The 16479-nt window shown below is 58.3% G+C and overlaps 1 protein-coding gene across 3 annotated transcripts; it reads left to right on the top strand.

Annotated features, from left to right (window-relative positions):
• Positions 1-885: 885 nt before the first annotated feature.
• On the top strand, positions 886-10532 carry DUSP9 (dual specificity phosphatase 9). 3 transcript variants are annotated; one of them, XM_053891742.1, is made up of 4 exons: positions 886-1258; positions 6612-7013; positions 8301-8750; positions 9054-10532. In XM_053891742.1, exons 2-4 carry the CDS (start codon positions 6647-6649, stop codon positions 9377-9379), a joined length of 1143 nt encoding a protein of 380 aa, XP_053747717.1. In that variant the 5' UTR covers positions 886-1258; positions 6612-6646; the 3' UTR covers positions 9380-10532. The 3 variants fall into 3 exon arrangements, with proteins under 3 accessions (XP_053747717.1, XP_053747716.1, XP_019293309.1); XM_053891741.1 differs by having other exon boundaries at positions 886-1268; XM_019437764.2 differs by lacking the exon at positions 886-1258 and having other exon boundaries at positions 5359-7013.
• Positions 10533-16479: the final 5947 nt, after the last annotated feature.

Here is a 16479-nt window from a genome sequence, read left to right as displayed (position 1 = left end):
TGGCATCCCAGCCCTGCCCGCCTCCCTCTCGATGTCGCCCCAGCCTGGCCTCGCCTCGCCTCACTCTGATCTCCCTGAGCAGAGGCACGGGAGACCCTGCCAGAAGCTGGTCTACGGCAGCCCACAGCAATCGTGCCGCTTTTCGGCATCCCTTGTGCCCCATTCCAGGGGGGGCCAACTCACCCGTGACTCAGGCGGGAGCCCCTCTGTGCTCCTCCCCGCCTCCTCCTCCCCACAGCAGTGAGCGGGGCAGAGAATCCACTGAGTCTCCTTGTTCACACTCAGCTGGGGCTTCTGAACCCGGCGGGGCTCCACCGCCACGTCGCCACGTGACACCAGGAAACCAGTGCCTCAGTTTCCCTAGCCAGATCCCCTCTGACTCCCAGACTGGCGTAAGGACAAAATGAGGTCCTCGATGGAGATGCTTATGGCCTTTGGTGCCGAAGAAAGCAAAGTGGGCCCGGTGACAAGGCCCCCTCTCAGGCTCTCCCCCAACGTCCTGGCTCCACCCCTTCCAGGCACTGAGGCTCAAACGCTATTATTATTAGCCAGAATCTGATACACGAGAATGGAAGACAGTGCGGAGGGACCTGGGAGCTGGGGGCAGGGGGGGGGGCGGGGGATTTGCAGTAGTCAGACGGACCTCATGCCCTCTCCCGCGTGGCAGTAGGAGGTGGCCCCGGGGGCCCAGCTGTGCCCGGTCCTCCACGGGCCCCTTCGCTTCCCTCGCTGGAAGCAGAGGCGCCAGCACGGAGTCTTCGGGGCAACCCTCCCCCAGCCCAGGTCCAGCCTGGGTCGGGTCTCCCCACCCCACTCCCGCGCCCTGAGCCCGCGGACCCCATGCCGCGAGCCTCCCGCGCAGAGGGTCCGCGGCGGGCAGAGCGGACAGTCTCGCAGGTGGGAGGAAGGCGGGCGGGGGCGGGGGAGGTGGAGGGAGACGCCGGGCAGGCCGCGCGGTCCCTCCCCTCTCCCTCCCTGCGCGCCGCCGGCGACATCGCCCCTCCTGGGCAGGGGGCGGAGAAGACGGCGACGGGAAGGGAGGAGGCGGCGGCGGAGGCGGGATTTGGAGTTTCCCTCCGCAGCGGCGGCGGCGGCGGCGGCGGCGGCCCCTCGGCTTCAGGCGAGGCCGCCGCCTGAGGCTCCGGTGACGCTCGGCGGCAGCGGCGGTGGCGCTTCCCGCCGCCTGGGCTTCGGAAACTTCCCGGCCGCGACGCGCGGAGCCGGCGCTGGAAGCCGAGCGGATCCGGGGTGAGCGGAGGTGAGCGGAGGTGAGCGGAGCACGCGGCTCCCCGGCACCCACCCACCCCACCCCCACCCAGCCCGGCCGCCCCCTCCGACGTGAGCTCCTCCACCCTGCACCCCAAAGTCTTGCCAAAGCGTAGCCCACGGGGCCGACGCACGCGCCCCTGTGAGACCCACTGGATCCTGTCACCGCACACCCCCCGCATCCCGCCCGTGCACCTCCCTGTCCTCTGCACGCGCGCGCATCAACCACGCACCGCAGACCTAGTCCCTGCAGTGAGCACAGCAGCAGCCCCTAGCCCACCAGCCAGCGCTGCCCCCAACTCAGGCTAGCACCCATCCCAGACCCAGTACACACCCAGGCGCGCGCGCGCGCGCGCGCGCACACACACACACACACACACACACACACACACAATCCATCCCTGCCATATCTGCACTAACATAGCTCCCCTCACGGTGCCACCACCATCTCCAACTCCCCATATGCTCATTACAGACACTCCACCCACGTTCCCAGCCCAGAGACACTGCTGCCACCCACCTACCCCTGAGTGAAGCCCCAGAACTAACTCATGCCCCAGCAGCCGGCTCCCCACACCCCACACCGGGCCCATTCCCCAGGCACACACCCCTAGCATCCCCAGCGTGCACGCTCACACACACCCCAGCACGTACGCACGCCTGCTGGATTTATGCTCCCTGGCCCCATCGCAGATAGCCCCCCACACCCCCAGCACGTCCCCGAGGCCCTCCCACCACCACCCCTGACACCTGGCACGCGGGCTCTAGAGGCTGCAGCAGTCTTCGCATCCCTGCCAGGTGCCTCCCTAAACAGACCTTGAATCTCCCCCAGCGACTGGCCTGGCCTCTTCCCTAAGAGATAAAGCAGGCACTTGGGGTGCAAGGTACCATACTTAGATGTGGGCTGGGGGAGGAGGAAGGGAGAGGCGGGCACCGAAATGGAGGCAGCCCAGCTGGAACCAAAGGAACGCCAGTTGCCGAACAGGCACGTAGTAGGTCGGCTCCAGGAGGACGGGAGTCCGACACAGTGTGTGTGCCTCTCCGCGTGTGCCGTGAGGGCAGGGCTGGGCGTGCATGTGTGACTGTGCGTGTCCGTGGTGTGTGTGTGGGGGGGTGTGACCCGCGGGGAGAAACAGCACGACCAGCACCCCCCAGGGCTTCCTCATGCAACAATTGGTTTCATTCATTCACGCCTTCTTTGTTAACAAGCATTTCTTCCGGGAGCGCCGGGCATACGCCAAGCCCTGCGCTGGGGGCTGGGGCCAGCTTGGGGCCCGCTCCTGCCTTGGAGGAACTCCCAGTCCAGCGAGAACACCGACCAGGAAAAGCAGAAAGCCATCCCCGGCGGAAAGTGGATTTGGTGGAAAAGACACTGGATTTGGCAGGAACGCTGTCGCTGGGAGTTGTGCTCCTCCTGGCCATGTGACTGGGCCGCGACAGCCGAAATCCTGCCATTCGGCCCGGAGAGAACCGTGCATTTCGGGGTGAGGGGTGGCGGGCGAGGCGGGGCGCCGCTCTCCAGAGGCTCCGGGAGACCAGAGGGCGCACACGGCGCGCGCGGGGCCTACGGGCCGCCGCGTCCCCGCCGCCTCCGAGGGGCACCGGCCGGGTCGGGCGGAGGCCGGGGACGCCCGGCGGGACCGGGGCGTCAGGCTCAGCTCCCACCCTGCGGCGAGCGCGCGGCCTGGCTCCACCCGCCGTGCGGGCCTCCGCGAGGCCGGGCGCACTGCGCTGCCTCCCCCAGCCCAGCACGCTCCCAGCCCGCGGGGCAGGGCCGGCGCCCAGAGCCGGTGCTACGGGGAACCCCGAGTGCGGGCGGGCCGGCCAGGGTCGCTGGGGGCGGGGCGGGGGGGGGGGCTTGGCTGCGCTCAGCCCCGCAGTGCGGAGATGGCAACAGGTTCCAGTTTGTCCTGCGGCTGGCGCAGCGGGCGCTGCTGGCGCCGGGCACTGAGTACTCACTTGCGAGATTGAACACGGCCCCTCCTCCCGATCCTTTTCACCCGATGGGTGGGCTTGCCCGCAGCGGTCCAGCGCCAGGCGCGCAGGGGGAGCCCCTCGTCAGGCGCTGGGAGCCACAGGCTCCGGCACAGCCCCGCTCTGGGAGAGTTTCTTGGAGCCAAGTTTCCTCTCCCTTCACCGGTGCTGAAGTTGCCTCCCTCCCGCGCCCCAGGCCGCCCCCACCCTCCTCTTCCCAGACAGGCTCCCCTCTCCTCCTCCAGGGATCCCTCTCTAGAAAGCATGCCTGGGCACCTCAGGAGCTCCTACCCCTTAAGGGGCCGGCTGCCCTCTCTCCAGCCACACTGACTCCCCACCACAGGGGGGCTGGCCGCCCCGCACCCCTCCACCTCCCTGTCCAGCATTGCCACCGCCCACAACTCGGCCAAGCCAGGCACTCCAGGCCGGCACACTGCAGAAGTCCTTGGTGGTTTTAACCAGGCCCGCCCCAGAGTTCCTTCCCCAGCTGCAGCGGGCCGGAGGGAGCCCCGAGACTTGAGGCCCAAGTCCAGGTGGCAGCCCACCTCTGCCTCTGGGAGCTAGGATGTGAGGGAAAGGACAGGACAGAAGACAGAGTCCCTGCCCTGGAGCAGGCGAGACCACGGGGGGGGGGGGGGGGAGTGCTCGTGGGTCCTGTTCTGGCCGCAGCAGCCTCCGAATCTGCAGCAGCTCCCAGGCATTGCAGCGTCAGGGACCTGAGGCTTACAGCACAGACCAAGGAGGCCACAAGAAGGCTGCTCAGAGGAGGGTGCTTTGGCAGGGCGGCGGGGGGGGGGGGGGGGGGGGTCTGGAAAAGGAGCAGAATCTGAACAGGCTACAGAGGACGGAGGCCTGGGCTGGGGAGCAGGAGGGCACGGCCCAGCTCCCTAAGACCCCTGGATCCTTGGACTCCCAGAGGCCAGGACACTGTGGGCTGTAGCCAGAGAGGAGTCCCAGGCAGCCCCGCTGGGCCAGGGAGGGAGGAGGGAAGGAGGGGGGACAATGGCGGCCCCTTTGAGGGCCGGGCTCCCAACAACCTGTCCTGTCCCTAGTATTCCTTCCTGAGTTGTCTCATCTTCCTCTGTGGCTCTGATGAACAGAGGAGACTTTGTAGGTGGCACTGAACTTAATTATCCGAAACGTCCGCCCTCCAGTGCTTTTGTGTCCTTCCCGCCTTAGTTGCACATCTTGTGGTGCCCACCCTGTGTGCATAGCTCTGCCTTCTTTTAGTTAGTTCCTTGGGATAGATTCCGAGCAGCGGCCAGAGGGTGTGGATTTCTTCCTAGCTCCGGATGCCTGTTACCAAACTAATTTCCAGAAGGGCCATGCAGATAAGAGCAGCACTGGGTGTATTCACTTTGAGAACATTTTACCAATGTACTAGGTGGAAAGTGTTACCTTGTTTTCCACCATCACCTTGTTTTGTTTTGTTTTGTTTTGTTTTGTTTTGTTTGCCTTCCCTCCATACCTGAGGTGGAAACTTCTTCCCCCAAAGGTTGCATTTCTTTCCTCGCGCGGTCTTTTCTGGTTCCTTGCACATTTATTGGAGCCTTAACCTTTTGATTAATTTGTATGAGCTTTATCTTACCTGCTGTACATTTTTCTTCAACTCTGGTGTTTGCTTTTGATGGGTTTTAAGCAGGGAAGGGACACTTATCACACCCCGCATTATCGAGTTCAGTCTCCCTATTACTGACCTGTGCGGCTAAGTTGGGAGTGCTGAGCAAGCAGGGACCCTGTGTGTCCTACCTGTTCGTCATCCTGTGTCCATGGACGGTATGGAGGCCACTGGCCTCTGATGAACAAATGATGTGGAGGCAGGGAGAGAGGGCTTTGGAGGCTGTGACGGGGACCTGGTCAAGAGTTGGCCAGCACGAGCCCTCACTGCGGGGAGCAGAGGGCAGAGTACAGGTGTAAGAGATGAATTTAAGTCGAAACTACTTGGCTCTTGACCAGGGAGGAGGCAGAGGGAGAGGCCAGGGATGATTCCTGGGACAGTGACATGGTTAAGAGCAGAGCACCTCAGTTAGGGACTGGGGACTCAGGGCTCCTGGCTGGCTAAGGCCATGTGTGAGGGAAGCTATGGGGGGGGGGGGGGGGGCGGGTGCCCAGAAGCTGTCATCTGTCCTCCTAGCCCTTGGGCAGAGTTCTGGGCCAGAAGACAGCAATGGGTTTCTGGTCTGGCTTCCTCCTCCCCTCCATGATTTCAGTGGCATCCCACAGTAGCTCGAGGTGCTGACTGTGATGAGCCCATTAGAGAGATGGGGTCACTAAAGTCCAGTCAGTGGACGTGATGGTCCAGGGTCAACGAGTGAGTAGGGCTGGGCGGCAGCTTCTGGGGCAGGGGCACTGGGCTCTTATCCCTGTCCCTCCCCCCTACTTCTAGCTGGGCAGAAGAACTGAGACTGGTCACCTGCTGGGCCCCTGACCTGCCCTTGGCCTCTGCCCCGGCCCGGTCCCGCTTCGGTGCGAGCCCCAGCTCAGCGCGCCACTTGGGGGCCCACCCGACTGCTTCGCTGGCACCCGTTGGCTCGCCGGCCCCCCCTGAGCCCGCCCCCGCTGCCCCGCCCCTCCAAACGGCAACTCCACGTCCAAAGGCAGCGGCTTCCAAGGTGGAAGCTGGGTCCCGCTGCCAGGAAGCTGCCGGTTGGAGAGCTGCGCGGGACTCAGCGTCCACGTGCGCGCCTGCTTCGCCACCCCGCCCTCTTCCCCGGAGGCCGGGCCCGGGGACGCCCTACCGGGGGAACCGAGCCCCGCGTCGCGCGCTGGCCTCGGCTCGGACGTCTGCCCGCGGCAGCCCGCCGCGCGATCACCCTCCAGGTCTCTTGCCTCCCGTTTCCTCCTCCCGGGCGCCACCGGGGCCGGGTCAGCTCCGAGGAGGCCAGCTCAGGCCCATCCCTTCGGCGCCACCTCTACTCCCCCGGCCGCCTCTGCCGGAGCACACACCCCCAAAGTCGGAAGCTTGAACTTGGGGAGCGATTGCGGGCAGGCCAAGCGAGAGCCGCGGGAAGGGGGTGTGCTGCGGGGTGGCCGTAGCCTCAGGCTGCCCCAGCGGGGCCGGCCAAGGACCCGCGGCGCTCCGAGGGCCCATCGGACACCCGGCCTTCCTCTCCTGGAGGACCTCTCCCTCCTCCCCTCCAGGAGCCGGCCGCCGCGCCAGGCGTTTTCCTCCTCCGAGGGCTCGAGGCGCCCTTCCGCGCGTCCTCGCCGAGGGAGGGGGCGTGAGAAGAGAAGCGGGCCGTGCAGGGGTGTCCCTGCGGGGCTCTCGGCGCCCGCCTTGGGCATGCGGGGTGGGCTTCACGTCTCGGCCTCTTGGCGGCCGGGCGCGGGGGACGCGAGCTCACGCCGCGCGCCTGCCCCTCTCTCCGCAGCGCCGGCGGGCGGACGGGCCGGGAGCCGCGAGCCCATGGAGGGTCTGGGCCGTTCGTGCCTGTGGCTGCGGCGGGAGCTGTCGCCCCCGCGGCCTCGGCTGCTGCTCCTCGACTGCAGAAGCCGCGAGCTGTACGAGTCGGCGCGCATCGGCGGAGCGCTGAGCGTGGCCCTGCCCGCGCTGCTGCTGCGCCGCCTGCGGCGGGGGGCCCTGTCGGTTCGCGCGCTGCTGCCCGGGCCGCCGCTGCAGCCGCCCCCGCCCGCCCCGGTGCTCCTGTACGACCAGGGCGGGGGCCGGCACCGGCGCGGGGAGGCGGACGCCGACGAGTGGGAGGCCGACTCGGTGCTCGGCACCCTGCTGCAGAAGCTGCGCGAGGAAGGCTACCTGGCATACTACCTCCAGGGTACGTGCGGGCGCTGGCGCGGGGCACCGGCCTGGGAAGGGCCCCGGGCCCCCGGGGGCTCGCAGGGCCACAGCTTCCCCGGGGGGCGGGGGGGGTTCCTAATGCATTTGTCCCTGGGCAAGCCCAGCCTTATTTTACCTAAAGTGGAGCTGAGATCCACTCTCCCCTGAGAAAGACCTGGGGCAAGCCCTTCGCCCTGGAGAGCCCCAGTTTCTGAGTCTGGAAAATGGGGAGAATCCGGCTGCCCTGCCCTGCCCTGCCCAGCCCTGCCTCGGGGGACGCTCAACAATAGAGTACCAAGTGCGACTCCCAATCTCCCGGGAGGACGTCACCACCCCCACCCCGCCCCCGCAGCTGCTCTGCCGCGGGCAAAGGAGGCAGGGGCACAAGAGGACAAATCCCCGCTCTGCAAAGGCTCCGGAATGGGGAAGGGGTGGGGGGAGAGAGAAAGAGAGAGAGAGAGAGAGAGAGAGAGAGAGAGAGAGAGAGAGAGAAAAGCAGTGAAGGTAGGAGGAGGCAGAGACCTGTCCCATCATAGCCACGGGCTGGGGGACGGAAAGGGATAGGCTGATACAGGCCTGTTGGCTCCTTGAGGAGCCAAACACACACCCAGAGGCCCAGGGTAGGGACAGGGTTCCCAGGAGCCTGCAGAGCCAGCTCCCCACTTCCCCATCAAGGTGGGTCATTGGACTGTTGTCCCTTGCTCCATTCTGAATGCACGGGGACACAGAAACCTATAAAGCGTCGGATGTCCAGGCCCCACACCTAGCCCGGGAAAATAGTTATCCATACACGAAGGAGATGCTCACTTCTTGGGACTCTGAATCGACCCAGGAGGAATGATGCGCTCGCTCTCAGGCTCCTGCCTCTTGGGGTGCTCCTGCTTGAGCTGGATGGGGGAAGCACCCAGGGACAGAACTCACATCTGAACCTTTCCTCTTTTTAAAATTTTTAAAAGTGTTTATCTATTTTTGAGAGAGAGAGGCAGAGCATGAGTAGTGGAGGGGCAGAGAGAGGGAGACACAGAATCGGAAGCAGGCTCCAGGCTCTGAGCTGTCAGCACAGAGCCCGACACGGGGCTCGAACTCACTGACCGTGAGATCATGACCAAGCCAAAGTCCTACGCTTAACCGACCGAGCCACCCAGGCGCCCCAGGTTGCTGACTGTTGAGTTCCCTTTGGGGACCTCTGCAAGCCCCCTCGGGTGTCGGAGTCGTATCCCCAGCCAGGGGTGCTTGGCTGCCCAGGTGGCCAAATCGACAGGACGGCCCTCCTCTCCCCTCCCAGGTGGCTTCAGCAGATTCCAGGCAGAGTGCCCCCACCTGTGTGAGACCAGCCTCAGCAGCCGGGGTGGCCCAAGCACAGCCCCAGTGCCCAGCCCAGTGGTGGGGCTGGGCGGCCTGTGCCTGGGCTCGGACTACTCTGATGCGGAATCCGAGCCTGACCGCGACTCCATGAGCTGTGGCCTGGATTCGGAGGGTGCCACGCCGCCCCCAGGGGGGCTGCTGCCATCCTTCCCTGTCCAGATCCTGCCCAACCTCTACCTGGGCAGTGCCCGGGATTCGGCCAACGTGGAGAGCTTGGCCAAGCTGGGCATCCGCTACATCCTCAACGTCACCCCCAACCTGCCTAACGTCTTCGAGAAGAACGGCGAGTTTCACTACAAACAGATCCCCATCTCCGACCACTGGAGCCAGAACCTGTCCCAGTTCTTTCCTGAGGCCATCGCGTTCATTGGTGAGTCTGCTCGGCCCCCTCTGCCCCCCTGCCCCCTGCCCCCCCAGGCCTGGGTCCTGGCCTCTCTCACTCCCCCATGAGGGCCCCATGATGCACTTGGCTGCCGTCCGCAGAGCCCAAAATCGGAGCGGCTCTTCTGGGGGCGGGCAGTGCCGGCACCAGCTCCCGGAGGCCACCGGCGAAAGCCCCTGGGCTCCTCAGGCAGGACAGGGCTCCCAGGCCAAACCGGCCAGAGCCACTCGGTTCCAAGAGGGCGGAGCGGGGCCCGCAGGTCACACTGACCCCCGCTCTGCCCCCATCTAGATGAGGCCTTGTCGCAGAACTGCGGGGTGCTCGTTCACTGCCTGGCAGGTGTCAGCCGCTCTGTCACCGTCACTGTGGCCTACCTCATGCAGAAGCGCCACCTCTCACTCAACGATGCCTACGACCTGGTCAAGAGGAAGAAGTCTAACATCTCACCCAACTTCAACTTCATGGGGCAGCTGCTAGACTTCGAGCGGAGCCTGCGGCTGGAGGAGAGGCGCGCCCGTGAGCGCAGCAGCGGGGGGCAGGCATCGGCCACCTCCGACCCACCGTCCTTCTTCACCACCCCCACCAGCGACGGTGTCTTTGAGCTGGACCCCACATAGGGCGCCGTTCCACCCCCCCATGGGTGCCCCTGACCACCCATGTGCGGGGGTGGGGCGGGGGGGGGGGAGTTGGGGGGAGGCAGAAGAGGGAGGCAGCAAGTTGGGGAGGGGGGGAGAGCATAATACCTCATGGGAAGGCTGTGGGGAAGAGGCTGGAGCCAGGAGCCCCTCCAGGGTGGCCTCGGGGAGAGACCTGTCCTACCCACTTGAACCATCCACGGGAGTCCTATTAAATGTGCCTATAAGCAGGGCCCGGGGCCACCAGCCTGACCCGCGCCGCTTTCGGGGCGGAATCACGCTCCAGAACCTGCCTCTTCTGCGACTGTTACTTTTTTCTCTCGGGGGGGGGGGGGGGTAGGGTTGGGGGGATTCCCATTCCAAGGGACCATTCCAAGCGGCTGCCTATTCCTGGGCCTTGAGCCTTCCGGTGGCTTCCCCCTTCAGAAGGGCGGGCCCCTGCGCTGGCCACCTCATGTGCTGCAGGGGCCCGCTCCCAGTCCATCCCTGTCCCCCGATGGCTGTTTACGGGGAGGGTTCACCACCGGTGTAGTCACCTCCCCGCTTCTCTGCCCAGGGTTCGGGCCTCTCAGGGCTGAGGCTTGGAGGTGCACCGGCTGCCCAGCGTCCATGCGGACAGCCCCTCTAGGGGCGGCTCCTTGCCGGGCACCACAGGGGAGGGCGCTGGCCCGGGAGCTGCTGAGCGGGTTCCTGGCCACACATCTGGCGCCCTGTTTATCCACTTGACGTTTGAAAAGATGCTTTTTTTCCCTCTTCCCCCAGATGTCTTAACGGGATCACTGGAGCTCTTTGTGACTGAGGGTGGTCGAACCGCGGCCAGAGGAGATGGGGGTCTCAGAGCAAGAGCTGGGGGCGGGGAAGGGGAAGAAGAAGGCCTGAATTTTGCTGCGGCGGGCCCCACATAGGCACGGTTGGTTTGGGGGGGGGCGGGGAAGGGGCCAAGCGGCATATACAGAGTCATTCATTGCAGTCCACGCCCTTCGTGGGCGGCGCGCACGCGCGTCCGCGTGTCAGCGCTCACACACGCACACCAGCCTGCTTACACACCCGGCCCGGCCATCTCACCCCGGGGAATCCGCACCACAGTTGCTTTCTTTAATTGTTCTTGAATAAACAGTTTATGTAAGATACTGAACAGAGAGAACTGCTTCCAGAGCACCCCGGAGGGTTTGGGGGAAGGTGGGGAAGGAGGCGGCATAAGGGGGTGGTAGTGCCGAGCCGTGTGCTGTGCTGGTTGGGGACTTGAGCGCCACCCCACCCCCATGGCACTATTTCCCATCCCGCGCCCACTCGGCCAGGTGGCCCAACCTCCGGCCGAGCTGCCCATTCGCTCGTGACCCGTCGAGCCTCGGCTCTGGGCCACACGTGCTAGGGACTGGGACTCAGCAGCGAGCCAGAGATGACTGCCAGTCAGAGCCGACTTCCCGGAGGCGGGGGGGGTGGGGGAGACATTAAACAACAGACCCCAATGGGGCTGCGTGTCTGGAGCTGTGGACAGGAGCTGTGGACAGGGCAAGGGGGCGTAGTGGAGACTTCGTGAACAGTGCGGACCATATGTCCAGAGAAACCCTCCTGCACCAGAGCCCCTAAAACCGTTTGAATGAATGGCCGAGCTGCTGGGAAAATAAGAGGAAGGCTCCAAGGTCAGAAACAATGAGGGTCCTTGAGTCCAGAGGGGTGAGACAGCTCCTGGGTTAGCTCCTGTCCCAGGGGCATCTACACCCAGGAAACAGGAGCCCAGGCCACCCTCCTCCTCGCACACCCTCTCTCTATGGCTATCCGGACGCCACCCATGGGAGCCAGGAGGTGATGCCTGGGCCCCCATATAAAGCCAGTACTCTTGAAGGGCAATGCTGTCAATACGCGTGCTTCACAGGATACCAGCCCCCCAAGATGGCCACGTCCTAACTCTGGGCCCCTGCGGATATGTTACCTTACATGGCAAAAAGGACATTGCAGATGGGATTAAGCCAAGGATCTTGAGACGGGGAGGCTGTCCTGGAATGTCCGGGTGGCCCCGAATGCCATCATACGCATCTTTATAAAGGGAAGACAGATGCAGGGGAGTGACAGGAGATGCGACAGTGGAAACAGGGGTCACAGCCAGAGAGACACGGCAGAGAGGCTACATTGCTGGCCTCAAAAATGGACAAAGGGGCTGCGAGCCAAGGAATTCAGGCGGCCTGTAGAAGCTGGAAAAGGGCAAAACAACAACAGATTCTTCCCTCGAGTCTCCTGAAGGAACCCAGCCCTGCTGATAACTTGAGTTTAGCTCAGTGAGATCTACATTGGGATTTCTGACCTCCAGAACTGTAAGATAATAAAGTTTTGCTGTTTAAAACCACTAAGTTTGTGGCAATTTGACACAGCAACAGCAGAAAACTACTACAATTGGTGACCTATATATATATATATATATATATATATATATATATATATCCCACCAAAAGAGGTGAGGATATTCGTTTATTTTGACCTTGGACCTGGGTAGAAGTGGGGGGCAGGGGACAAAGGAAATATTGCCCTTGAGAATTTAGAGCCACAAGCTGAAATTTTAATTTAAAGGATCTAGGCATAGCAATCCCTATCAAAATAACATCAAAAACAACACCAGCATTCTTCACAGAGCTAGAACAAACGATCCTAAAATTTGTATGGAACCAGAACAGACTCCGAATAACCAAAGCGATCCTGAAAAAGAAAACGAAAGCTGGAGGCATTACAATCCCGAGCGTCAAGCTGTATTAAAAAGCTGTAATCATCACAACAGTATGATGCTGGCACAAAACAGACACTCATATCAATGGAACAGAATAGAGAACCCAGAAATGAACCCACAAACATATGGCCAATGAATCTTTGACAAAGCAGGAAAGAATATCCAATGGAATAAAGACAGTCTCTTCAGCAAGTGGTGGTGGGAAAACTGGACAGCGACATGCAGAAGAATGAACCTGGGCCACTTTCTTACACCAGACACAAAAATAAACTCAAAATGGATGAAAGACCTAAACATAAGACAGGAAGTCATCACAATTCTCGAGGACAAAGCAGGCAAAAACCTCTTTGACTTCAGCTGCAGCAACTTCATACTTGACATGTCTCCAGAGGCAAGGAAAACAAAAGCAAAAATGAACTATTGGGACCTCATCAAGATAAAAAGCTTCTGCACAGTGAAGGAAACAATCAGCAAAACTAAAAGGCAATCCACAGAACGGGAGAAGGTACTTGCAAATGACATATCAGATAAAGGATTACTATCCAAAATCTATGAAGAACTTAACAAACTCAACACTGGGGCACCTGGGTGGCTCAGTCGGTTGAGTGCTGACTTCAGCTCAGGTCATGATCTCATGGTTGGTGAGTTCGAGCCCGCGTCGGGCTCTGTGCTGAAGCTCAGAGCCTGGAGCCTGCTTCCGATCCTGTGTCTCCCTCTCTTTCTGCCCCTCCCCTGCTCGTGCTCTGTCTCTGTCTCTTTCTCTCTCTCAAAAATAAACATAAAAACATTTTTTAAAAACTCAACACCAAAAAAACCCACAAATAATCCAGTGAAGAAATGGGTAGAAGATATGAATAGACGTTTTTCCAAAGAAGACATCCAGATGGCTAACAGACACATGAAAAGATGTTCAACATCACTCATCATCAGGGAAATACAAACCAAAACCACAATGAGATACCACCTGACACCTGTCAGAATGGTTAACATTAACAACTCGGGCAACAACAGATGCTGGCGAGGATGTGAAGAAAGAGGGACCCTCTTGCACTGCTGGTGGGAATGCAAACTGGTGTCACCTCTCTGGAAAACAGCATGGAGGTTCTTCAAAAAGTTAAAAATAGAACTACCCTACGACCCAGCAATTGCACTACTAGGCATTTATCCAAGGGATACAGGGGTGCTGTTTCAAAGGGGCACATGCACCCCCATGTTTATAGCAGCACCATCAACAATAGCCAAAGTATGGAAAGAGCCCAAATGTCCATCGATGGATGAACGGATAAAGAAGATGTGGCATACACACACACACACACACACACACACACACACACACACACACTGGAATATTACTCGGCAATCAAAAAGCATGAAATCTTGCCATTTGCAACTACGTGGATGGAACTGGAGGGTATTATGCTAAGTGAAATGAGTCAGAGAAAGACAAATATCATATGACTTCACTCATATGTGGAATTTAAGATACAAAACAGACAAATAGGGGCACCTGGGTGGCTCAATCGGTAAAGCATCCGACTCTGGGTTTCTGCTCAGGTCTTTGTGGGTTCGAGCCCCCCATGGGGCTCTGCGCTGATGGCATGGATCCTCCTTGGGATTCTCTTTCTCTCCCTTTCTCTGCACCTCCCCTGCTCTCGCTCTCTCTCTCTCAAAATAAATAAATAAACATTTAAGAAAAAAGAGATGAACGTAAGGGAAGGGAAGCAAAAATAATATAAAAAGAGGGAAGGGGACAAACCATAAGAGACTCTTAAATACAGAGAACAAACTGAGAGTGGCTGGAGGGGTTTTGGGTGGGGGGATGGGCTAGATAGGTGATGGGCATTAAGGAGGACACTTGTTGGGATGAGCACTGGGTGTTATATGTAAGTGATGAGTCACTAAATTCTACTCCTGAAATCAGTATTACACTAGATGTTAACTAACTTGGATTTAAGTTAAAAATACATTAAGTAATTAAATAAAGGATGTAGGCATAGAGTACTTAATGCTCCAGAATTTTTTTCTCTTGGGGGGACTAAGGGGCAGTCCTCTGGTTGGGGGCACGGCTCCTGGATTTGTCTTGAAGCTGCATTTGGTTAGTTTGCGCACAGATTTTACTTACATTGCAATGGCCCAATAAAAATAGCAAAGTTTTAAAAATACATTGTTCAAAAGTTCTAAAGGAAGTGGTCCAGAGGGAGTATTGCCCAAGAGCGCCTGGCAGGAGTGAACACAAATCCCCCATGCTGGGAAGCCCTCTAGGGCGGGCTGGGATGGCTAGAGAGGCTGGGCTTGGGTATTTGCCTTCTGTTAGCCTCTGGCACGACCCCAACAGCTGGCGCCATAGCTTGTCTCGAGGGCAGACCTTAGTAAGAAGGGTGTAGCACAAAATCTGGTGTATTTCAAAATGTCTACTTTCCCCCTCCCAGGACCAGAAGCATGACATTTTTCTCCAGTCTCCGCTGTGGGAACCTGGTAGGACTCCCGGAGATACAATTTATAGAAGTGTGGGAGCCTCCATAAGATGGCCCCACCCCTGGATTTGTTTTAACTCTCAGATATGTCCACACTGAGCCTGAAGCAATTCATCAATTCAAGTTCAGGTGTTCCTACCCCAGCACTCTTCTCACTCATGGGTTTTGGCTCCAGGAAGCGGTGGTTCTCTGTGTCTGTCTCTCCAGCGTTTGGAGAAATGGTTCACCCCGGGACCTCACTTCCCCGGTGGATCTAAGAAGAGTTGATGTTTCCGTTTTCTTCAGCTTTTTACTTGTTAATAGCAGGGAGTGGCGACTTCCAAGCTCCTTACATGCTGGACCAGAGGCTGGAACTCACCGGGGTCTGTTTTGATTGGCTGACTTTTATCATTATGGGTTACATCTTATGTTTTTTCTACTTGAGTCAGAAAGTCTGGTACCACAGGATCTTCACCAACTGTGGTCCCCCTTCTGGAAACAGTTGATGCATATATTTTGCCAGGTTTTCCAGTTATGTACGGTGGGAGGGTAATTCTGGACCCTCCCTCATGGCCATGTCAGTATTGAATCACTTGAAGCTTTGTTAGGATAAATATGCTTGCTAAATTTTCTAGAGTAACTAATAAAAGATTATAGAGCATACTACTTCCAAACTGGTAGAGGAAAAAAATCTCAAATAGTGAGAAAAATCTGAATCCAAAAGAGGTCAAGGAGGAAAATAAAGAAAAAATAAAGAAACAGGATATTGGAATAAGTAGAAAGTATCAAATAATAGTTTAGAAATTAATCCAAACACACTGAGGAATATAGACTAAATTGTCTAGTTAAAGACGGGATTTTTAAAAATCCAGCTATAAGCCATTTATAAGAGACACATCTAAATAATAGAACCAAAAAAAAAAAAAAAGATTGAAAGGGCAGGACTTCCAGCTATGGCCAAGTGATGATATCAAAAATAATCCCCAGGGGCGCCTGAGTGGCTCAGTCGGTTAAGCGTCTGACTTCAGCTCAGGTCACAATCTCATGGTTTGTGAATCCAAGCCCCGTGTTGGGCTCTGCATTGACTGCATGGAGCCTGCTTGGGATTCTCTCCCCCCTCTCTGCCCCTCCCCCTCTCTCTCTGAATCTCTCTCTCAAAATAAATAAATAAATAAATAAATAAATAAGAACTTAAAAAACATAAAATGTGTGTAATGAGATGCTTTGAAGAAGAGACAAAAGGGGGCAGAATACACATTTGAAGATATAATGGTAGAAATACCCAAAATTTTATGAGAAACATCAGTCAGACCCAAGAAGTCCAATGAACACCAAGTAAGATAAACACAAACAGAGCTAGTCGTAGGCACTTCATAGTCAAAGACAAAAGCCAAAGATAATCCATCCTGAAAGCCATAAGAGAAAAAAGACCCAGGCAGAATGGAACCACAATGAAATTAGCAGTTAATTTCTCACCCAAAACAACAGAGGCCAAAAGACAGTAGAATGACATAATCAAAGAACTGGGAAAATACCCTATCAATCAAAAATTCTATATCGAGTAAAAGTTTCCTTTAAAACTTGAAGGTTAGGGGCATCTGGGTGGCTCAGTTGGTTAAGCATCCAACTTCGGCTCAGGTCATGATCTCTCAGTTCAAGGGTTCGAGCCCCGCATCGGGTTCTGTGCTGTCAGCTCGGAGCCTGGAGCCTACTTCCAATTCTGTCTCTCCCTCTCTCTCTGCCCCTCCCCTGCTCATGTTCTGTCTCTCTCAAAAATAAATAAACATTAAAAAAAATTGTTGGGGCGCCTGGGTGGCTCAGTTGGTTACACGACTGACTTCGGCTCAGGTCATGATCTCGAAGTCTGTGAGTTCGAGCCTCGCATCAGGCTCTGTGCTGACAGCTCAGAG

Source organism: Panthera pardus, unplaced genomic scaffold (genome assembly GCF_024362965.1).
Source record: "Panthera pardus isolate Hobbes unplaced genomic scaffold, ASM2436296v1 HiC_scaffold_27, whole genome shotgun sequence".
In the NCBI taxonomy this organism is placed as follows: Eukaryota; Metazoa; Chordata; class Mammalia; order Carnivora; family Felidae; genus Panthera; species Panthera pardus.
The sequence above is the reverse complement of the archived record's forward strand: the minus strand, read 5'-3'. Positions and strand labels throughout refer to the sequence as shown.

What these genes read in the sequence shown, in the direction of transcription:
- DUSP9 (XM_019437764.2), top strand. Translation starts at nt 6,524, where the DNA reads ATGCGGGGTGGGCTTCACGTCTCGGCCTCTTGGCGGCCGGGCGCGGGG. An exon ending in CCTGGCATACTACCTCCAGG is followed by an intron (nt 7,014 to 8,300) that starts GTACGTGCGGGC and finishes CTCCCCTCCCAG; the next exon opens with GTGGCTTCAGCAGATTCCAG. An exon ending in TGAGGCCATCGCGTTCATTG is followed by an intron (nt 8,751 to 9,053) that starts GTGAGTCTGCTC and finishes GCCCCCATCTAG; the next exon opens with ATGAGGCCTTGTCGCAGAAC.